This window comes from Fukomys damarensis, unplaced genomic scaffold (assembly GCF_012274545.1).
Source record: "Fukomys damarensis isolate Sample0158 unplaced genomic scaffold, DMR_v1.0_HiC HiC_scaffold_12, whole genome shotgun sequence".
In the NCBI taxonomy this organism is placed as follows: domain Eukaryota; kingdom Metazoa; phylum Chordata; class Mammalia; order Rodentia; family Bathyergidae; genus Fukomys; species Fukomys damarensis.
Window position 1 is genome coordinate 57,989,918 of NW_022900924.1, and position 18,790 is coordinate 58,008,707.

The window sequence follows — 18,790 nt, forward strand, 5'->3', positions numbered from 1 at the left end:
AAAAAAAAAAAAAAAAAAAAATTGAGATTTCTAAGTATGAGTTTCTAAGTTTTTGAGGTGCATGCCTATAGTCCCAGCCCCAAGGCAGGATAAGGCAGGAGGATCACAAGTTTGAGCTCAGGCTGGACAGCTTTGTCTCAAAATAAAACTAAAAATAAAAAATAAAAGGGCTGGGGACGTAGGTCAGTGTGAAAGCCTTGGGTTCAATCCTGAGCACTACCAAAAACAGTAACAACAGCAAAACAGATGAGCTGGTTTCTGAGCGGCACTGTTCTGCACGTATGGTCCTGAACCTTTCTGTCCTTCACAATTTGATGAACCTGTATTCATGTCAGTGTCTCCACTTTCAGGATGCGTGTGATTTTAGTGCCACTACTGGGAAATCAGCTGCCAGATTTCAGAGTGGCTTATAAGGGAGCTTTGGCATAACGTCCCTACCCTCAGACTTTGGAAGGAACCGTGTGGAAGTGTGAGGTGCTGTGAGGATATTGCCTGGTGTCACACCCTGAGAGTCGCATGCAGGGCCAAGATGCCCCATGAGCTGACTCTGTGTCCCGGGAGCCACGAGGACCTTCTCAGCCTCTGTTTGCTTCCTGAGAGGTGGGAAGGTTGCCTCGCATGTAGGATATATACCTAACTTATAGTCTTCTGGTGTCATCATTTTACTAGTTCAAATGAAGTATAGAAAATTTACTTATTGAAGGTGCTGTTTGACTTTATTTCAGTGTATATGTGTCTTTATCATTGTCTAGGAGAGCTACTGTATTTTTCTTCCAGGATAAGGCCCATACTTTAAAATAGTTTGGAAACCAGTTCTTAAAAGTGGAAGGTGAGCTTTAGTGTCTTGCTCTTAACACAGAGGTGAAAGAATTGAGAGGGAGACACCCAAACTAATGTATTTTTTCTCTTTCAGGCAATTACTCTCTTAACCGAATTGATTAGGGAGAATTTCAGGAACAGCAAATTGAAACAGTGCCTTTTACCAGCCCTCGGGGAGCTGATGTACCTCGTGGCCACCCAGGTGAGTGAGACTGACCACTTTGCTGCTCTCTGACACATCCTGACACACGTCCTGACACGCCCCAACATGGCCCGGTGCTGGGTGTTGGTGTAACACTTCTTGACTTGGCCCCTTGGAGCACGGCCAGGGAGCACAGGAGAAGTTTCACTTCCAGGGAAGGGAGTTTTCCATGTCTTTCTCCTCCTGTCTCATCCCGTCTCTTTTCTTCCCTCCCTCTGGGCCTGCTTTCCCATAAGTGTGGGATACTCTCAGGATACATCTCCAAACCGAAGGACTGAGAGCCCCCAAAGTGTCACCATCTTTGCCTCCTTCAGGCAGAAGGAGACCAGTGGGGCTCCCAGGATAAATGCCCTGTTCCCATTTCAGTAAAACCTTCTTTGTGCAAATGCAGCTTTTATGTGACTGTGGGATTTGTGAGGCAGGATTTGACTTCTTATTTCTCAAGTTACAGTATGGAGCTGCAATTGAGTTCAACAGGGAAAACCTCTAATAACTGGTTCTTGCCGCCTTGAACTATGTGGTAACATAGCTGTTCCGCTGGGTGGCACAAGCCGCCACCTTATGCATGTACTTCCGGTGGCTCAGAGCCGCCTGGCAGCCAGGCATACGGTTTGCAGTCCCATCGTGCACATGTTAAAGGATGCTACTGGTAATTCATAGGCTAGTGCTATCATGTGATACCCTGAGAGCTTTGAATAGATACCAATGGGTTTTAAATGCATAAGGAAGTTCTCTCATTGTATTCCTTAAGCTTTGGGCTCAAAGTTGCTCAGATGTTACATATTCTGAGTGTTCTTAGTATCTGAACTAAACCAGCTTTCTGGGCAATGATCACTTTGAGGCAGCTGCCACAACTGCTCTAGAGCAGTTTTTCTTGCCCAGATCTGTAATTAGCAGTGATTAGTAGTAATTCACTGTTCTTCTCTTGCATCAGTGTCTTGGCCTAATACTTTGGTCCTTGGAGTCTTAGGATGAACTTCAGAATCAGCCTAATTCTGTATATCATCTTGAAAAAAGCTGCTCTGATTACGCAGATAAGTTTGAGAAGAGCTGCTCTCTTTTTGATTTTAGGCTTCTACTGAATATCTGGAATGGTACTACATCTGTGTATCAGTTAGGAATTTCTTCTTTATGATATTTATGAAATATCTCTATGATATTTAGTCCTCCAGTGCACAAAAGACAGTGTTGGAATATATTTATATATTAAGAACATTTCCACTACTGTTATTTCATACCACTCAGAAAGCTTTTGGTATCTATCTTGGTTTGAAGTTTTCTTAGGTAAATTTATGTCTTGAAGAGCCAGTATATTCATGAATCTGGAAAATTAGACGTGAAGACAGGTTCACAGGGAAAAGTCTTTCTCCCATTTTTGGACCACATCTGCCTAGTTCTTCCCAAAGTAACCATTATGAGTACTTGTATTTGCAGAGTTCATTTTGTATGTATGAAATGTAGGTTCTTATTTTGTCTCTTTTTGTACAGTGGGTAGAAACTTGCCCGCCCCGGGCGGGAGGGGGAGTTGCACGCTGCCAGGCACAGTGGCTGGAATGTGCACACGGGAGCTGCTTCCTGCTCGTCCCATGGATGTGTGTGTCTGCCAGAGCGTGTCCCCCATCCTCACTGTGTGGAGATGCAGCACCCACATTGGGTCCCAGGCTACTCTGCTGAACAGCACTCTCCTTGTGGGTCTTTGGGACTGGGGCTCGGTTTCCCTCGGCCTTTGCCTTGGTCCTCAAGGCCTTGGCATCAGACTCAGTGCCTAGACCTTTAGAATGAAGTCAGCGCCAGTACTCAGCTCATCCCTGCTCTTGGTTGTCTGACTTTGGCCTGACTCTTCCTGTTCTTGTCACATCTTGGAGGCACTGTAAGAATGTTAGAGTCAAACCAGGTACTGTGATTTGGAGGACTGTCAGTCAGGTCCTTAGTCTGCTGTCTCATCAGAAACAGGAGGAGGGGGTCCAGGTGTTTCATCTTGCTTGTTTTATTTGCCCTCCCTTCATTTAATTGTATAATTAATACACAGTAATTTATACTTCTTTGTGGTTCTAGGGATTGAACCCAGGGCCTTTGCACCGAGCTACGTCCTTGGCCCTTTAAAAACTTTATTTGTAGTGCTGGGGATTGAACCTAGGGCTTTTGTACTGAGCTACCTCACAAGCTCTTTCAAACAATTTTTAAATTTTTGAGACAGGATCTTTCTAAGTCACTCAGTTACCCAGGCTAGACTTGAATTTTCTATCCTCCTGCCTCAGCCTCCCAGTGTGCACCACCGTGCCCAGCTAAACTGCACATATTTTTAAGAAAAGATTACGATTTGGCACATTTTGACATGTACATATACCCGTGAAGCCATCACCACAATGGAGATAGCAAGCCTTTCACCTCCCAGGATTCAGCGCTCTCAGTAGTGGCTGACTGCTGTCCTGTGAACTCCTTAGCTTTTCTGTAGCTTTATGTAAATAGCCTGAAGGCTCCTACTCCTTTGGCTCTGCGCAGATTGAGACCCCTTCCCTTGCTGTGAACTTTAACTGGGTGCAGCCAGACTCTTTCCACAGAGGGGCGGTTCTGGGACCCTGGACATGTCCTAGGGAGCTGTCCAGCCCAGGATGTGGGGTCCCGGACCTATGAAAATGGCCTTCGGCAAGGTGAGGGTCCTTGTGGACAGTCTGTGAATGTAGGTGAGCCACAAAATCAGGGCAAGTCAGCTGGCTGACTGGGCTTTGGTACTGGTGAGGAAGGGAGGTGGGTTGAGTGAGGGAGTGTGGAGGGGAGGACCCAGGGACTCAGGAGCTGGAGAGGGGGGTGGTCCTGAACCCAGGAGCAGGGCGTGGGGGCGTCCTGTGGTAGGCTGCTGCTCCCCTGGTGAGGACAGCAGGCTAGCGGGGAGGAAGGAGGTGGCCAGGAGCTGCTGGCTGGAAGCCCTGGCGCTCTCCGCTCTCTGGTGCCCCCTGCTGGAGCCCAGCTGCTCGCGCCGCCTCTGGGCTCGGCTCTGGAGTAAGGCCACACATAGCACAGGGGAAGAGATGCAGGTTTGGGCAGGAGTCAGTGAAGAGGAGCCCAGAATGAGTGGCCAGTATTGGAAGAACCCACAGCTGGGAATGGTTGAGTGGTATTGAGTAGGTGAGCGGATGGGAAGGGACTTGGGTTTCGAAGTTAACTTTGTCTCTGAATTAATGTGTTTTGAGCTGGAGCGGCTTCTAAGCATAACCACGCCAGCCTCCTCCATAGGAGATGACCAGAGCAGGATTTTATTGCTTAGGAGGTTGGAGTTTGAAGTGGTCAGAATTCTCGTCACAAGCCTGAAATACTTTTGATCCGTAGTGCGCCAGGTCTGTCAGTGGACAATCTTGCATATTTTCAGTAATAGGACCAACTTCCTTCTGCTGGGAAAGATTGCTGTTTTCACTTTTCTGCACAGCCCTTGAGCTTATGTTACTAACTTACTTAATTTTCTGTGAAGGAATTACTGCTGCTGTCATTAAGCTCAGCGGACCTGCTAATCATATTTGCGTGTTTCGGCTGCAGGCTGCTCCCCTGCCCGTGTGGATGCCTTGTCCTGAGTGCGACTCCAGGCTGGGAGTCCAAGCTCGACCTCTGCAGCCAATTGTGCTTTACAGGGGAGACACCAGTGTCACCGGGCTCCTCCGGGCGGCTGCACCGTTCCTTGGCAGGCCTTTCCACCTGGCTCCTGAGGGGAACGTGGGAGCAGTGCATGGCCCAGTGTGACACCGTTGTCGGGAGTGTGTGTGATTTAAGCAGAAAACTAAGAAGTTTCTCGTGGCTGCTGTGCTCTTGAGTGGGTCTTTCTGTGCTCCTGACTTTACTGTCTTTCCTTGGCTTCATTTTAGGAAGAGAAGAGCAAGCTTCCCCGACCATGCTGGGCCATCCCCCTGGCCACGTACACCGTGCTGCTGAGGTGCCTGCGGGAAGGGGTAAGGCTGTGCCCAGTCTGTGATGCCCGCAGCTCTTTGAGCTGTTGGCAATGCTGCTGATTTGTGTGGCCCCGCATCTGGAGCAGCTGCCTGCGGTGGAGGTAGACCCGCCTTGCGTTCACTTGATACATGGCTGTTGTAAGATGACCGCTGATACCTATAGCAGCAGCTTTAATAACTGTGTTCCTCGCCACCCCCATCAGTGCTTCTCTGCAGCCCGGCAACTCATTACCTTGTCAGGCACCATTTTGAATTCAGAGGAGCTGGGGATTTAGCTCAGTGGTTCCGGACCCTGCCTCGCAAGTGTAAGGACCGGAGTTCGATCCCCAGTACCATTAAAAAAAAAACATTGAATTCAGAGAAGGGAAGGCTTGGCCAGGGCCGCCGATTTAACAGTGAGCTGCGTTCATTATGAGGTGATCTTCCAGGTTAGCCCCTGTGCGTGACTCGGCCTGAGAGGCCGGCCCTCAGCGTTTGCGCTTTGTCGTCTTTGGTTGTGTGACCCACGGCAGAGCTGGGGGCTGGAGCGCCCCTCGGGGAGTGACGCGGAGACCACCAGGATGAGCCTCCTGCTGGGGTCCCAGCGGGTGGGTCTGTGACCCTTGGCCAGCACCACACGTCACACCTTATCAGCCATCCCGGATTATGTCGAGGGCCTCGCATGAGCACTGAGGGCACAAGTACGTGGAAGGTGCAGCCTGCTTGCACACCGGCCTCACTTCGGGGACAGGATGAAAACAGGAAGTGTGAGATACCAGCTGTGTAAATGCAAAGAACAAAGCAGACACCCGAGGAGGGAGGAGCCTCCTCAGGACCCTTTGTAGTGTGAAGGGATCCTCAACATTCTTGTCTATAATTTTTAAAACTTAAGTTTTGGCCTAGTAAAGATTCGTCACTTACAAACCCTGAGGTTGGTATCTTTCATCGGCTGACGTGTGATGATCGTGTGTGTTGTTATTTAATGACCTTTAATAACTGCAAGCAGGTGACCGGTTTTGTATTTTAGTAACATACTTTGTATTGCCTTGGAATGAAGGGCAAGTCTGTATTTTTCACAAATGGGAACTTCTAAACTCTGGAATTTTTGAAAACCTTATATTTGTAAAGCAGTTATGGGGCCAGGGATTTAGCCCAGTGGTGCCGCTGCCTTCCTCACAAGGGTAAGGTCCCAAGTTTAATCTCTGGTACGTACCAAAAAACAAAACAAAACAAAACAAAAAACCCCAAAACAAAATGCATATGGTTGAAAAGCAGTTATGAATGTTTTTGCAGATCTGGGTCTGGCTTTCCTTCCTGAAGTGGAGCTGGGCCTTAAATCCCAGTCTGGGTGTCTGTCCTCTCCGCTGCTCGGCAGCGCCCCCTGGCTCTGGTCACTGTGAACACTGCTTCCTCTGCTCCCTTGGTTTCTCTGGCTGTTTGCCTCACAGTTTACATAGCCCTGATTTTTAGTGGTTTCTTTAATATAGGGGAAGTGTTTTCCTATCGAGATAAACCCCCTCTGAGCCTTTCTTAGCAGTCTTTCTCCTTTCACTTGCGTGTGGCTTTTGGAATCAGCATTTTGAGTTTACCCCTTGGGGGTGTTGGTTGTGAATGTCTCTGTACCTGGGTTGAGGAGAAGTAGCTGATACGAGCCTGAAAGGCAGACACTGGGGAGACAGCAGAGCAGGACAGCCCGAGTGAAGTGAGCTAAGAGCGGCCGGTGGAAGTCCTCTGCCCCGGGTCCTGTCACACACAGCCCTCCCTGGTGTGGTCCAGCTCTGCACAGCTCTGTCGGTGCCCACAGACGTCTTCACCTGCCGTGCGCTCACCGAGGTGGAACAGGCAGGGACGAGGCGGGAGAGAAGTCCCCAGTTCTCTGCCCAGCCTCTTACTTACGTGCTTTTTGTACATGGTTCGCTTGTTTCTTGTGTCGTTCCCAAGGCATTGAAAGCTGTGGGTTTCTCACTCCATCTAGAGTTAGTGATAGTCCACTAATTTTAACATTTGACTGTTATTTTATAGGTAGTACCTAGTCGTAATGTAAAATATTTCTCTTCTAGGTTGTTGATGAGATAGTTTAAACTTTCTGCTGGGTGGGAGTTACTGCCTTTCTTCTACCTTTGTCGGAACAATAAAGTTGTATTCCCTCTCCCTCCCTTCTTTTCCTCCTGTCTTCCTTCCTTCCCTCCCAGGACTTTGTGTATGCTAGGCAAGCACTTCACCGCAGTCCTACACCTCCAGTCCTTTTTTATTTTATTTTATCTTGAGACAAGTTCTCATTGCGTTGCCCAGGCCAGCCATTTGAGTGCGGTCCTTCTGCCTCCACCTCTGGATCACCTGGGATTATAGGCATGTACCACCATGCCTGGTGCTTTCACTCTTAAAAAAAAATCTGTGGTTTTTAGGTAAAGATAAATATTACATAAATTTGGCCTTTTTAAACCAGGAAGTGTAGAAGTCTGTGGCATTAGCAGGTTCATGTTGTTTTATTTCTCCTTTTTTAAACTCTTGAGATGCTCTTTTGCTTAACTTATTTCCCACTTTTTCTCATATTCAAAGTTTAAATGTGCTCATCATAAAGAAATGATGGAGGTTTAAGGTGTCAGCTGTGCTGATTACCTGATTTGACTTGTGTATGATGCAGGCTGACATATTGTGTCTCATAAAAATGTACAAATGTCATGTGTCAATCAGAAAATAAAATTGAGGGCTGGCAGTGCAGCTCAGTGGTAGGTCACTTGCCCAGCATGTGGGAGCCCTGGGTTCGACACCCAGCATTGGCAAAGAAGAAACCAAGAAGTCACCTGCCTTGCTGAATGTGGCAGGAGGATCTGGTGCAACCCTTTCCCTTCCTCACCTCCGTGTTGGAAAGAAAACTGTGAAGAGAGTTTGCTGTAATGCCTGTGTAGCCCTGTTGTAAAGGCAGTATTAGCTTTATTATGTTACTTTGCTTGCGATTCCCAGGAAAACTAGCTTTGCTCTGGGATTGTAAGTATTACTCGAGGGAAAGGGTTTCTCGTCAGGCACATTGTAGCGCCTTGCTGAATGAGGTGGACACTTTCATTTGTTCTGGGTGTTTTTAACAGCTTTAACGTATGCGACTTTCTGGGCAGTTTGGCCACAGACCTTCCCTCGTCCTGGGTTGCAGTGGGGCGCATGGGGAGAGGGGCCGGGCCTAGAGGCCTCAGTCGCCTTCCTGATGTGCTCTGAGGTTTCCTGTGATGCTGTGGTCTCCTTTTCCCCACAGGCCAGTCTGCCTCCTGGACATGGAGGTATACCTCAGGCGTCCCCTCAACCTTGGCAGAGACAAATGCCCAGGGGAGAGAGGAGACAGAGGCACAGGAGAGCTGGCCGGACATTCTGGGCATGCTGCATGTAAGAAAGGGTGTCTGTGCTGACTCTGAGCTGGCTTGGCATTTCAGAGACCTGGAGCCTGGAGCCCAGGGGTGCAGATTTCAGCTGTAGATGTGCCCGTGCCAGGAGGTGTGATGCTGCCAACCCCAGGGTGTCCTCTGGTGGCTGTTACCATTAAAACACCCTGACTTGGGCCCTGGGGGTCTCCAGACTTCCCCGACAGTGCTGGGGATGTGACAGCAGGGGGCGCTTTCCCCACAGCTGAGTTGATCCCAGGGACCTGAGGCAGTTGCCAGGACTATGGGCCAGGGAGCCTGAGAAAGTGCAGACTCAGAAACCAGCTTCCTGAGAGCTACCCCGTGCTTAGAGGGGAAAGTTAATTTGTATATTTGCATCTAATCAACTCCAGTTTTTTCTTGAGTTTGCATAATTGTATAATTACAGGTGCTGAACTGACACCTGGCATATGTTGTATTTAAAAATGTAAGGTTCAAAAAACAAACGGTTGGCTTTATTATTCATTCCTCAACAAAAGCTTGTTGGATAATTTTGGTGCAACAAAATTCTTTTAAGAGGAAATTTAATTTTCATTTGTTAATTAGAGCTCTTTGTTCTTTTTGAGAGAACAATGGTTAATTGCTTATGTATTTAATTAGAGGAGACTTGGCTTGAATTAAAAAGAAGCACTAGAAATGTTAGCTGTTATATTACTGTCCCCGAAATGTTTAGACACTGGTTACCTAAGACAAAGAGGGAAGTGAGTTAAAATTCTTGGTTTTTGATAAGAGCTGGAACGCACAGTTATACTTCCTTTGTTGCTGCTGTTACACTCTTTTAAGTTTAATTTCCCCAGGAGGGAATGTTGTGCCATTGCTTTTTTGAGGGGTGGGGTGGGGACTCACGATGTGTGTGGAGTAAGAGTGGTACAGTGTTTAGTTTTTTCTTATAAATGTCACCATGAAGTCGGGTGTGGTGGCACAATCCTGTAATCCTAGCATGTGGGAGGCTGAGGCAGGAGGATTGCCTGAGTTCAAGGCCAGCCTGGTGGAATATATAGCAAGGCCCTGTCTGAAAAGACCAAAACCCAAACCAAGACAGAGTCACTGTGAATGTGATAATTCAGAGTCCCCCTTTTCTGAATGCTGTTATTAGTGCCACATGGAAGGGTTGCCAGGTGTGCAGAGCGTGTGTGTGTGTGTGTGTGTGTGTGTGGTGGGGGGAGAGCAGTCCTTGGCAGCTTGGTGGGTAGCCCGGGCCCCAGGGCTGGTGGGCGGGCAGCACGCAGAGCCTGGCCTCTGCCCTCTGCCACAGTCCTCAGGCTGCAGCTGAGTGGCGTCCCTCACTCTGGGCAGGCGTGCCCAGGGTCGGAGGGAAGTTAGGAAACGCCTGTTCCCTCGTCACCCCTCAGGACTTGCTGTGCAACTGTTCCATCCTTTTGCTGGCCTTGCTCATTCCCTGCTTTGTAATTTAAAAATCTGTGGCGCTTCTGTTTCTTTCCCACTTGGCACCAGTCCTGGCTCTTCTGTTTACCTGGTGGTTACTGTTCTCAGCCCGGTGGTGCCCTGGCCATGGAGGCCAGAGCGCAAACCTCCCTGTCCTGTGGAACTGTTGGCCTTTTCCGATGAGGCAGTGCCCGTAAACGGGACAGGCGAGTCCTGTCGTTGATGGGTGATGTTGTTTTTCCTTCTCCACTGTAGGTGTGTGATCCCGTAGAGGATAAATAACATCTTCTGCCCTGGTGTGGACTTTTTTCTTTCCCTGTCTGCTTTATCAGATGCTGAGATATGTGTTCAAATTGCTCCCTTTGGCAGAGTTGCCGTTGAGATTTTGCTGTATGTATTTTGAATTGGATGGAAAATTTATATTTTTCCATTGGTTTATTGTAATTTTTATTGTTATGATTGTCACAAAGAATCTACTTGTCAAAAATAGGCTTTTGAAAGGAAAGTTTATTCCAGTTAACAGGGACTAAAATCAGGAGATTTTAGCAGCTGGCTGGGAAAAAGCACGTTTATCACATCCGTGTGTGGATGCGCTGACCCTGGGAGAGGGAGGGTGGCAGCTGGCTGGGAGGGATCCCACCATGAGTGGATGGGCTGACACCGGGGCGGGAGAGATCAGCGACGCACTGGGAAAGGAGCTAGGCTCACACAGCGTGGGAGGGGCTAAGGAATCGGGGTGAACTGCGCGCGATCAGGTGCCGAAGGCCGGCCGGCTCGGGTGTGCAGTCACTGGACCTCTCGGCGCCGGGGGTGTGTACTGCACTTGAGCCCATGTGCCCCGTTTACCGAGAAGCCGCTGCTGTGTGCTGTAAGCAGCCTGTTTGCTTTTTCCTGTTGGTTTAGGGCAGGCCTGACAGTGCTGTGATCTTAAAAATTCTCCAGTAATAGTTTTTACCTGAAGCCTATTGTCTGGTATTAATGTGATCATCTCAGCCTTCTCTGAGTTAAACATGATGGCTGGCTCTTTCACCATTCTGTTTTTCAGTCCCCCTATAACTGTTTTAGATTTTTTCTCAGTATTTATTGAAAAATTCTGTTTTATGATCATTTCACTTAAGTATAGTATTTAATCCATTTGCGTTTCTTGTGATTGTTGGCATAGTTGGATTTGTATGCATCTTATTTGGTGTTTGTTGATCTGTTGCTTTTTTTAACATCTTCCCTTTTTCGTTTGATTTTCTGATTGTTTTTATCTTAGTTTATGTTCTCTTGCTTTTGTTTTTAAATATGTTTCTCCTGTGCCTACCCAAGGCAGTGGGCCGACACTGCTGTTTACTCTGCAGGTGAAGATGCTCTCGCTCCTTCTCTGCTGGCTGCCGCGTTGCTGCAGGAAGTAGGTTGCTGGAGCAGCTGTGGCTGTGCAGTGAGGTTCTCCTCGCTGCTCCTGCCCTCGCAGCCGCTCAGCGCGAGGACGGATTGGAGGGAGCTGGGCCGGGAGTGCTCCTTCTTCTCTCTCCACCGCCCTGCAGTGACAGCAGAGTGCCAGGCTGAGGCCCCTGGGCACCTCGCGGGGTTCTCGCCTCCGCAGCTGTCTGCTAAGTTTATAGGTGATTGTGCGAAAGTTTATTTCCTTATTTATATCTGTCATTATTTCAGAGAGGGAGGATCAGGCGGGTACCCTGCAGGAAATGAGAACTCTGTGTCCTTAGCTCAGTGAGGCCCCAGACAGGAAAGCATGAGGTAAACTCCAGGTACCCTGAGGTCTTTGGAGGAAAGATCCTAGTTTTACTAAATCTGTTAAGGTGAAAATAGTCAATGCTGGTATTTCACATTAATATTGGCATTCATGGAGAACGCAGGCATGCGGATTCCTTTTGGTTGAGCTTGCATATAACACACGACATCTGCTTAGCACGCGGAGATAATCCAGCTCTCCATCCACCAGCCCTGTAGCTTGTGTTCTGAAGGTGGTGAAGGAGGGCTCCAGTTTGAATGCTGGTGCAGTCCAGTTGTCCCTCTGGAGAGTAGTCAGCGGGAAGCAGTCCAGTCTTGTGGTGTGGTGTCCCGCAGGGTCCCTGCAAGCTTGCTCAGGGTCTGCTGGCCTCCCTGTGCGGAGGGGCCGTGGGCTGACGTGTGGCCCTGTCCGGCTGGGGCTGAAATCTTGGTTCTGGCCTAGGAGCGAGCGGCTCCAAGGAATCCACGGACGATCAGAGTATAAAGCCCATGGGATCCACCCGTGCACGCCCCCAGTCAGGGGAAACGTGATGGATAGCAAGGCACAGGGGGCACAGTGCCACACTGGAGGGCCTGCTGTGTGTCTCTGGGCACATTGGCTCCGCATTAGGGAACCAGTACCTGCACAGGACAGCGCTGCCCACGCCAGGTGCCTGTCTGGGTGGCCCTCAGCCGCCGTGAGCGGACAGCGCGGTGTGGGGGAGGGTGGCCCAGCTGGTGGGCACGCGTGTGTGTTTTTACACAGCTGAGGAGGCGACGCCCGACTTCTCCCCAGGGCAATGAATAAGAGAAGAGGGGCTGGCGGTGGGACAGTGACTCAGTCTGCTCCTGCAGAAGGAAACGGGAGCCGGGAGGAAGCACAGTACTGCAAGTCCCTGACTTGCGAACTCTCACAGGGGTGCTGGGTGAGACCATTCGCTGAGCTTGCAAAGGAATCTCACTCACAGACGGACACGCTTGTATGCTGGGCCTCGCTGCGCGTTTGACATTCCTTCCAGCCAAGTCAGCGTTTGCACCGTAGGCTCTGAGTTGTAGGAAACCGCGAGTCAGAGCGTTTGCTGCTTCCCAAGAGCTGGATTGCGAACGTGCAGCTTGTCGGGTGCAGAGCCATGGCGTGAACTGGGCATCACTGAATGTGTTTTATGCTTTACTTGTAAAAGATGCATGATGTAAAAAGTAATACATACCGCACAGTCCACGTGGGGAACAGATGTCTGCAGGAGGCTTGGTGGCCCCCTCGAGTGGCCTTCACCACCAGCAGTGTCGTCTGCTGTCCCTGCTCTCCCATCCTACACGGTGACGTAGTGACGGGGTTCCTTGTTAAACAGATGCTTGTACTCGGTAGGGTACTCTAGTATTTTCAGCGAAGGTGTTACACATGAAATGAAGTGCTTAGCTATTTAACGTTAGCGTATAGTAAATGTTTTCTCCCAGTCTGAGGGGCTGTGAGTGTAGATGGTGTTATTATGAGCAGAAATTTAGACTTTTGTTGAAGGTTAGTAATTCTTGTATGCCTCTTTTGTCTTGCTTAAGACTTTGCTCAAGATAGGATATTTTTACCATCTCTTCTAGAAGCATCGTGAGTCTCTTACAGTTAAGTTTGTGATTCATCTCAAAGGAGTTTCGAGATGTTTCCCGTGGCCCAAAATGCGGTCTGACCGTGTTCTCTCATTGTGCACTTCTGTCGAGTAGTTTTCTAACTGTCAAAGTTGGTTGGTAGTGTTGTCCACATTTTCTGCGTCCTTACTGGCTTATTATGGCCCTCTTTTTACAGCATGTATCTCTAATTTATCACTGTTGGCCTTCAAGTAGTGGCACACGGATTCACAGGTGGGCCCTGTGTAACGCCAAAATCCCTCCCACTAGAGCCTGCCTCGTTTGGGAAACGGAGCACGCGTCAGAGCTTACCTCGCAGCGGTGTGTTCTCCTGGGCGCTCTAGTGCTGGGCGTTTCCCTTCGATACCTGTCACAAACTTCACAGTACCGTCCTTATTTAATGCTTCCCTATGTTTTAAGAGAAGTCTTTGATATTTATTCACATATTTAGCACTTTTACTCTTTATTCCTTTCTATAGATCATGTTCTCTCATTGTGATTTTCCTTCTGGCTTAAGAATCCTTTTAATCTTTTTGATGTAGTTCTTCTGGTGATGTATTTTCTCAGCTTTTGTTTGTGAGAAATATTTTCATTTTACATAAAAGGTTTTTTTAAAGTTTTACCTTTAGCTGAGGATTTAGCTCAGTGGTTCTGCTGCCTGCCTTGCAAGTGCAAGATCCTGGGTTCGATCCCCGGTACAAAAAACAAAAGTTTAATTTTGATAGAGAAATAATAATTGCATAATTTTGGGGTGCGCTGTGGTGTTTCCATATGTGTGTACAGTCTCGTGGCACAGCATCACCTGGAGTGTTTCTTTTTTTGGTACCGGGGATTGAACTTGAGACCTTGCGTCTGGGAGGCAGGCAGCAGAACCCCTGAGCTACATCCCGGCCCTGTTTCTCATTTCTTTCTGGTGGCAAGGCCTAGAACCCGGCCCTCCACCTGTTCCGCAGTGCGCAGGGCACGGCTCTAGCCGTGGCCTGAGCTGTGAGCTGCTGATTGTGCTCCCTGCTCGGCTGCCACTTGGCCGCATCTTCCCTTCCCAGTCGGTCGCTTGCCGCCCTCCCACCGCTGTGTGCTTTGTGCCTTTGGCCCCTTGACCCCGCCTAAGTGGGCTCCTGTGTGTTTGAGTCTCTGTTCCTGGCTTACTCGTGGCGCATGCCACCCTCTGGATTCCCCCAGGTGACCCGGACCGACCGAGTTCTGGCCGGAGCGGCCGAGTAGCATCGCACTGTGCAGGACTCCAACTTCCGGTCTCCCGTCCCCTGGGGGTTGTAGACCTTGGCCCCGTGAGTGGCAGGTGGAAGCGTGGACTTCGGGTCCTCTGGGTAGGGGCCAGAGCAGGGCTGCTGGGTCATTCGGGATTCTAATTTCAGCTCTTTGAGGAGCGGCCACTCTGATTTCCCCGATGGCTGGACCTGTCCCTTTCCCCTCATCCTTGCTGGCAGGTATGGCTCATGTTTCTGTAGTGGCCACTCTAGTGGCCACGATGATAGCTCATTGTTTTAACTCGAGTTCTCTCATGACCAGAACTGCTGAGCGCTTTGTCCTGTGTGCGGTGGCCATCTGTGTTCATTTATTTATTTTTGGGAAATGTCTGTTCAGGTCCTTTGCCTGTGTTTTAATAGGGCTATTTGTCTTCCTCTTGAGTAGCCAGAGCTCCTCACGGAACTGCCTTGGCCACCTGTCCAGTGCATGAGCTATAGGTCTTTTCTCCAAGGCTGTGTGTTGTTTCTTTACTCTCTTAACCGTTTTCTTTGCTGTGCAGCAGATGTGATCCCACAGCCTATCTTTCCTTTTGTTGTCTGTGCTTTTGAGATCATGTCCAACAAATATCTGCTGTAACCAGCACTTTGTTCTAGTAGTTTTCTGATTTCAAACCCTAGTGTGAGTGTAACCCACAGGGAGCGATTCTTTGGGGTGAGTCTTGTCTCATGTGTGCTTCTCTGGTCACTCCTTCCTCTTCCTTCCCGTGTTTATAATAGTAGCCAGTTTAACATTTCCACTACATCTGTTAGCATTTCTGTTGATTGAATTTTCTTCAGAATCTATTCTGCTTTACACGCTTGATAATTAATTCGATGTCAGATACTATGAATTTTATATTTTTGGGTATTGAATTTTTCTTGTGTTCCTTCAAGCATTTTGAACGTTTTCTTAGACTTCTTTACATGGCCTGAAAACAGTTTGAGGCTGTTGAGGCTGAGTTTTACGCCCTGTCAGGATGACGTGGATGTACTAGTGAGGCAGTGTTCCTCTTAAAACTCTGGATGACCTTGTACTCAAGTGGACTTTCCACTCTGGAGTTGTTGTGTCTGCCCCTTATAACTTTAAAACTTTTATTCTTTTGGTACGTATTCCCAGATTATTTAGTATTTATTTTTGGTTCTGGAGGTTGAACCCATGGAATGCTAAGCTACATCCCGGCCCTTCATTTGTTTTTTAAAGTTTTGAGATGGCGTCTTGCTGAGTTGCTCAGGCTGGCCTCAAACTTAGAAGCCTCCTGCCTCAGCGTCACCAGTAGCTGGGATGACAGGTATGTGCCACCACACCTGGATCAATTTTTATTAAAATATATAGAGAATTATATTCTGCTAGAATATGTGGAGTATTGTGTTCTACTAGATCACTAGTGAATAACCAAGTCATTATTTTTATTATTTATTTATTTTTGGTACTGGGGATTGAACTCAGGACTTTGCACTTGCGAGGTAGACTGCGGCGCCGTTGAGGTAAATCCCCAGCCCCCAAGTCGTTATCTTTAATGGTTTTTTAATAATCCGAGTGTGACCACACCCTCAGGATGCTTAATTCAGCAAAGACAGATGATACAGTTTTGGTATCAAAGTGGTACTCCTGGTGGTTTTGAAAAAGCGCTACGCATACCAGGCATTGCCTTCAGTCTTCTCCTTGTTCTTTGCTCTCCCTCTAGGAAGAACGTGTTGTGAATCATATGGCAGCAAAGATTATTGAAAACGTGTGCACCACGTCCTCCGCACAGGCCCAGGGCTTCATCACAGGAGAGATCGGGCCTGCTCTGTGGCACCTGTTCAGACATGCCACTGTGGATTCTCTCCGGATAACGGCAGTGTCGGTAAGGCGGGCATGTGTGGGGCTATTGCTGGGTACATGTGGACACCAGGGTTGAAGAAATGTGCCAGAAAGAGGGTCAGTATAAGTGCACACACAGCTAGGAGTCAGAGATTTTGAAATAGTCATTGATGAGAGCGATGATGCGGATTTTCCTAAAGCAGGGGCTAGGAGACCTTGGGACAGTTGGGAAATCCCACTTAGACCTTGTAGGAAGGAATCATGGCATCGTGGTCTAAAGAGCTCTGGAGATGCCAGCAGCGGACACTGGTGGCACAGGGGACACAGGACCAGGTTGCTGTATTTCCGGTGTTCATAGCCTTCCCCATGAGCACCTCGTTCAGAGTGTGGGCTCAGTGGCTTTGTCCCTTTTGGCCCAGACAGACGTACCTGTCCGCGCCTCTTCTCTGCAGGCTATCCCTCCTGGCAGTGGTGAGCCCTGCCTTCTCCTGTCGCCCTGCCCTCCATCTCTCCAGATCTCCTCCTGGTTCCTTCTCGGGAACCTGACTGCAGTGGCCATTGTTGCTCTTCCCTCTGTCTTGAATCTCTCCTTTTCCACTAGATCCTTGTAGTCAAGATTCGCATAGTTTTTAATCTAAACCCCCCTCCCCCTGTAAAGAAAGCACAAACACAGCAGGCGGTGTGGGATGGCTGCCTTTCCTCCAAACACACTCTGTAAAAGTTCCTGCCGGACATTGTAGCTCTTCTTGCCCATTTCCTTTTCCTCCCCATGTGGCCCCCTGGGTCTCCTACAGCTGGTCCACTGAGGCCCTGCCGGCTTGCATGTGCCCGGAGGTGTGGGTGTTTATGGGTAGTTTTCAGTTCTTACACTGCCATATCCTAAAGACCAAGTACAAGAAGTGTCCTACCCCCTAAATACCCAACACACTTGCACACCCACACCCCATTTCAGCACCTGCATGTTGTCAAGATTATAGCAATTATACCTACTTGAGACATTACCAGTTGTGGAGCAGCCATCAGGAGTGACACAGTCCACCATTGACTTCCGCAGGGCTTTGAGGGGTTCATGCCATTTTCAGCCTTATGCCAGCCTGGTTTCTTTGCTTGGCAAAGTTGTCCCAGTGCCCCACCAAAGTCTCACCCTTTCCGGCTCTTCTGGCTGCTGCCTGACCCTGCAAAGCTGATGCCTTCATCCTGGGTTTCTTATACTTTCTTCTTGACATTCGTCTGGATCGTTAATTTCTTACTGAAATGTGGCCCTGGGGATTGAATCCGGGGACTTTGCACTGAGCCGGATCCCCAGCCCTTTTCATTACTTTTCATGTGGGGACAGAGCCTTGTTTGTTAAATTGCCCAGACTAGACTTGAACTTGTGACCCTCCTGCCTAGTCTCCCAGGGCTCTGCGTCACAGGTGTACAGCGCCAAGCCCAAATGTTCAGGGGTTTATGATGCGATTTGCCATCATACTCCACTGTCCATCATTCAGATTCCTCTTCCTAGGGGTCTGGGCTTTCCATCGGTGCCAGGGCTTCCTTCCCCTCCTGGCCCCAGAGCCCTCAGTGCTCGCGGTGCAGCTGTGCGCCAGGGCTCTGTGCTGGGGCCGCCAGCACTGCGGGCTGGAACAGGGTCGTGCGTGTGCATACAGACACTGAGGCCCCATCTAATCTGCTGTCTCAGTCTCTGGCCTTCCCTCCCACGTCTGCAAGCCGGTTCCATGGCTCCCGAGGGTTTGCTGAGCTGCCCACTTGGGTGATATACCCCACGCGGGCTGCCCCTGCGTCCCTCCATCCCTCCCACCTCCACTCTGCTCCCCTGCCCTCTTCTGGCCTCGGCACTCTGTGCGCTGTGGCCCCACCTTCTGGACACTGCCTTGTTGGCCCTGGGAGGAGGAGGGTCAAGGAAAGCCAGAGGTCAGAGGTCATCCTCATGCTTCCCTTTCCAAATGAGTCTCCCTTCCAGCTGCTGTCTGCCCGGCCTGCTCTGCACCTCCTCCTCCTCTGCGCCTCCTCCTCCTCTGCACCTCCTCCTCCTCCTCAGCGGCTGCTCCTCTGTGGCCCACACTGTCCCTGGCCAGAGTTGCTCCTTAATGGTCTCCCAGAGGCCAGTTTTCTGTTCTGCCGACTCCATTCTTTACCAGACAGAACTTCCTAAGGTTGTCCCTCCTGGTTTCAATCACTTTCCCATTTTATTCCCAGCAGGATCCAGTACTTCATCCAAAGCATTAGGTAGAAGCTGAGTACTGATGGGTGCTTTTAGTTTGGGGTAATATTTGATATTTAAACCATTAGTACATTTGCTTAGCAAATAAGTTATGTTAGTTTATTTTATTATAATGCCTGATTGTAAACTCCTTGAAATCTCAAACCACATTTTGTTCGTCTCTCAGCCTGGTGCCAGATTAGGACTTTTCCCGCTGAGACGGAGGGAGCTGCTGTCCCACATGGGAGCAGAGGGCAGGAGGTCAGGAGCATGGGACGCTGCCCTTAGCAGTGAGAGAGAAGAACAGGCCACAGAGGTCATGCTAGTCATGCAAACCAGAGCAGGAATGCAATGTGAGGGGGTTGTTCAGGGATGCTGAGCAGAGCAACTCCGACCTCAGAATTTAAGAAAATCACCTGTATTATACAGATTCCCCTGAAGATTTAGTCAGGATAAGGGTCATGGAAGCTGA

The 18,790-nt window shown here is 49.2% G+C and overlaps 1 protein-coding gene across 10 annotated transcripts in view; it reads left to right on the forward strand.

Moving 5' to 3' along the window:
• Nucleotides 1–18,790, forward strand: part of Ulk4 (unc-51 like kinase 4) — a 340,955-nt gene that overhangs the window by 61,103 nt on the left and 261,062 nt on the right. For all 10 annotated transcript variants that reach the window (XM_033762656.1, XM_033762658.1, XM_033762653.1 and 7 more), the window contains 3 exons: nt 914–1,021; nt 4,876–4,959; nt 15,997–16,158. In XM_033762656.1, coding sequence (XP_033618547.1) covers nt 914–1,021; nt 4,876–4,959; nt 15,997–16,158 — 354 coding nt within the window. The remainder of the gene's footprint in view (nt 1–913; nt 1,022–4,875; nt 4,960–15,996; nt 16,159–18,790) is intronic.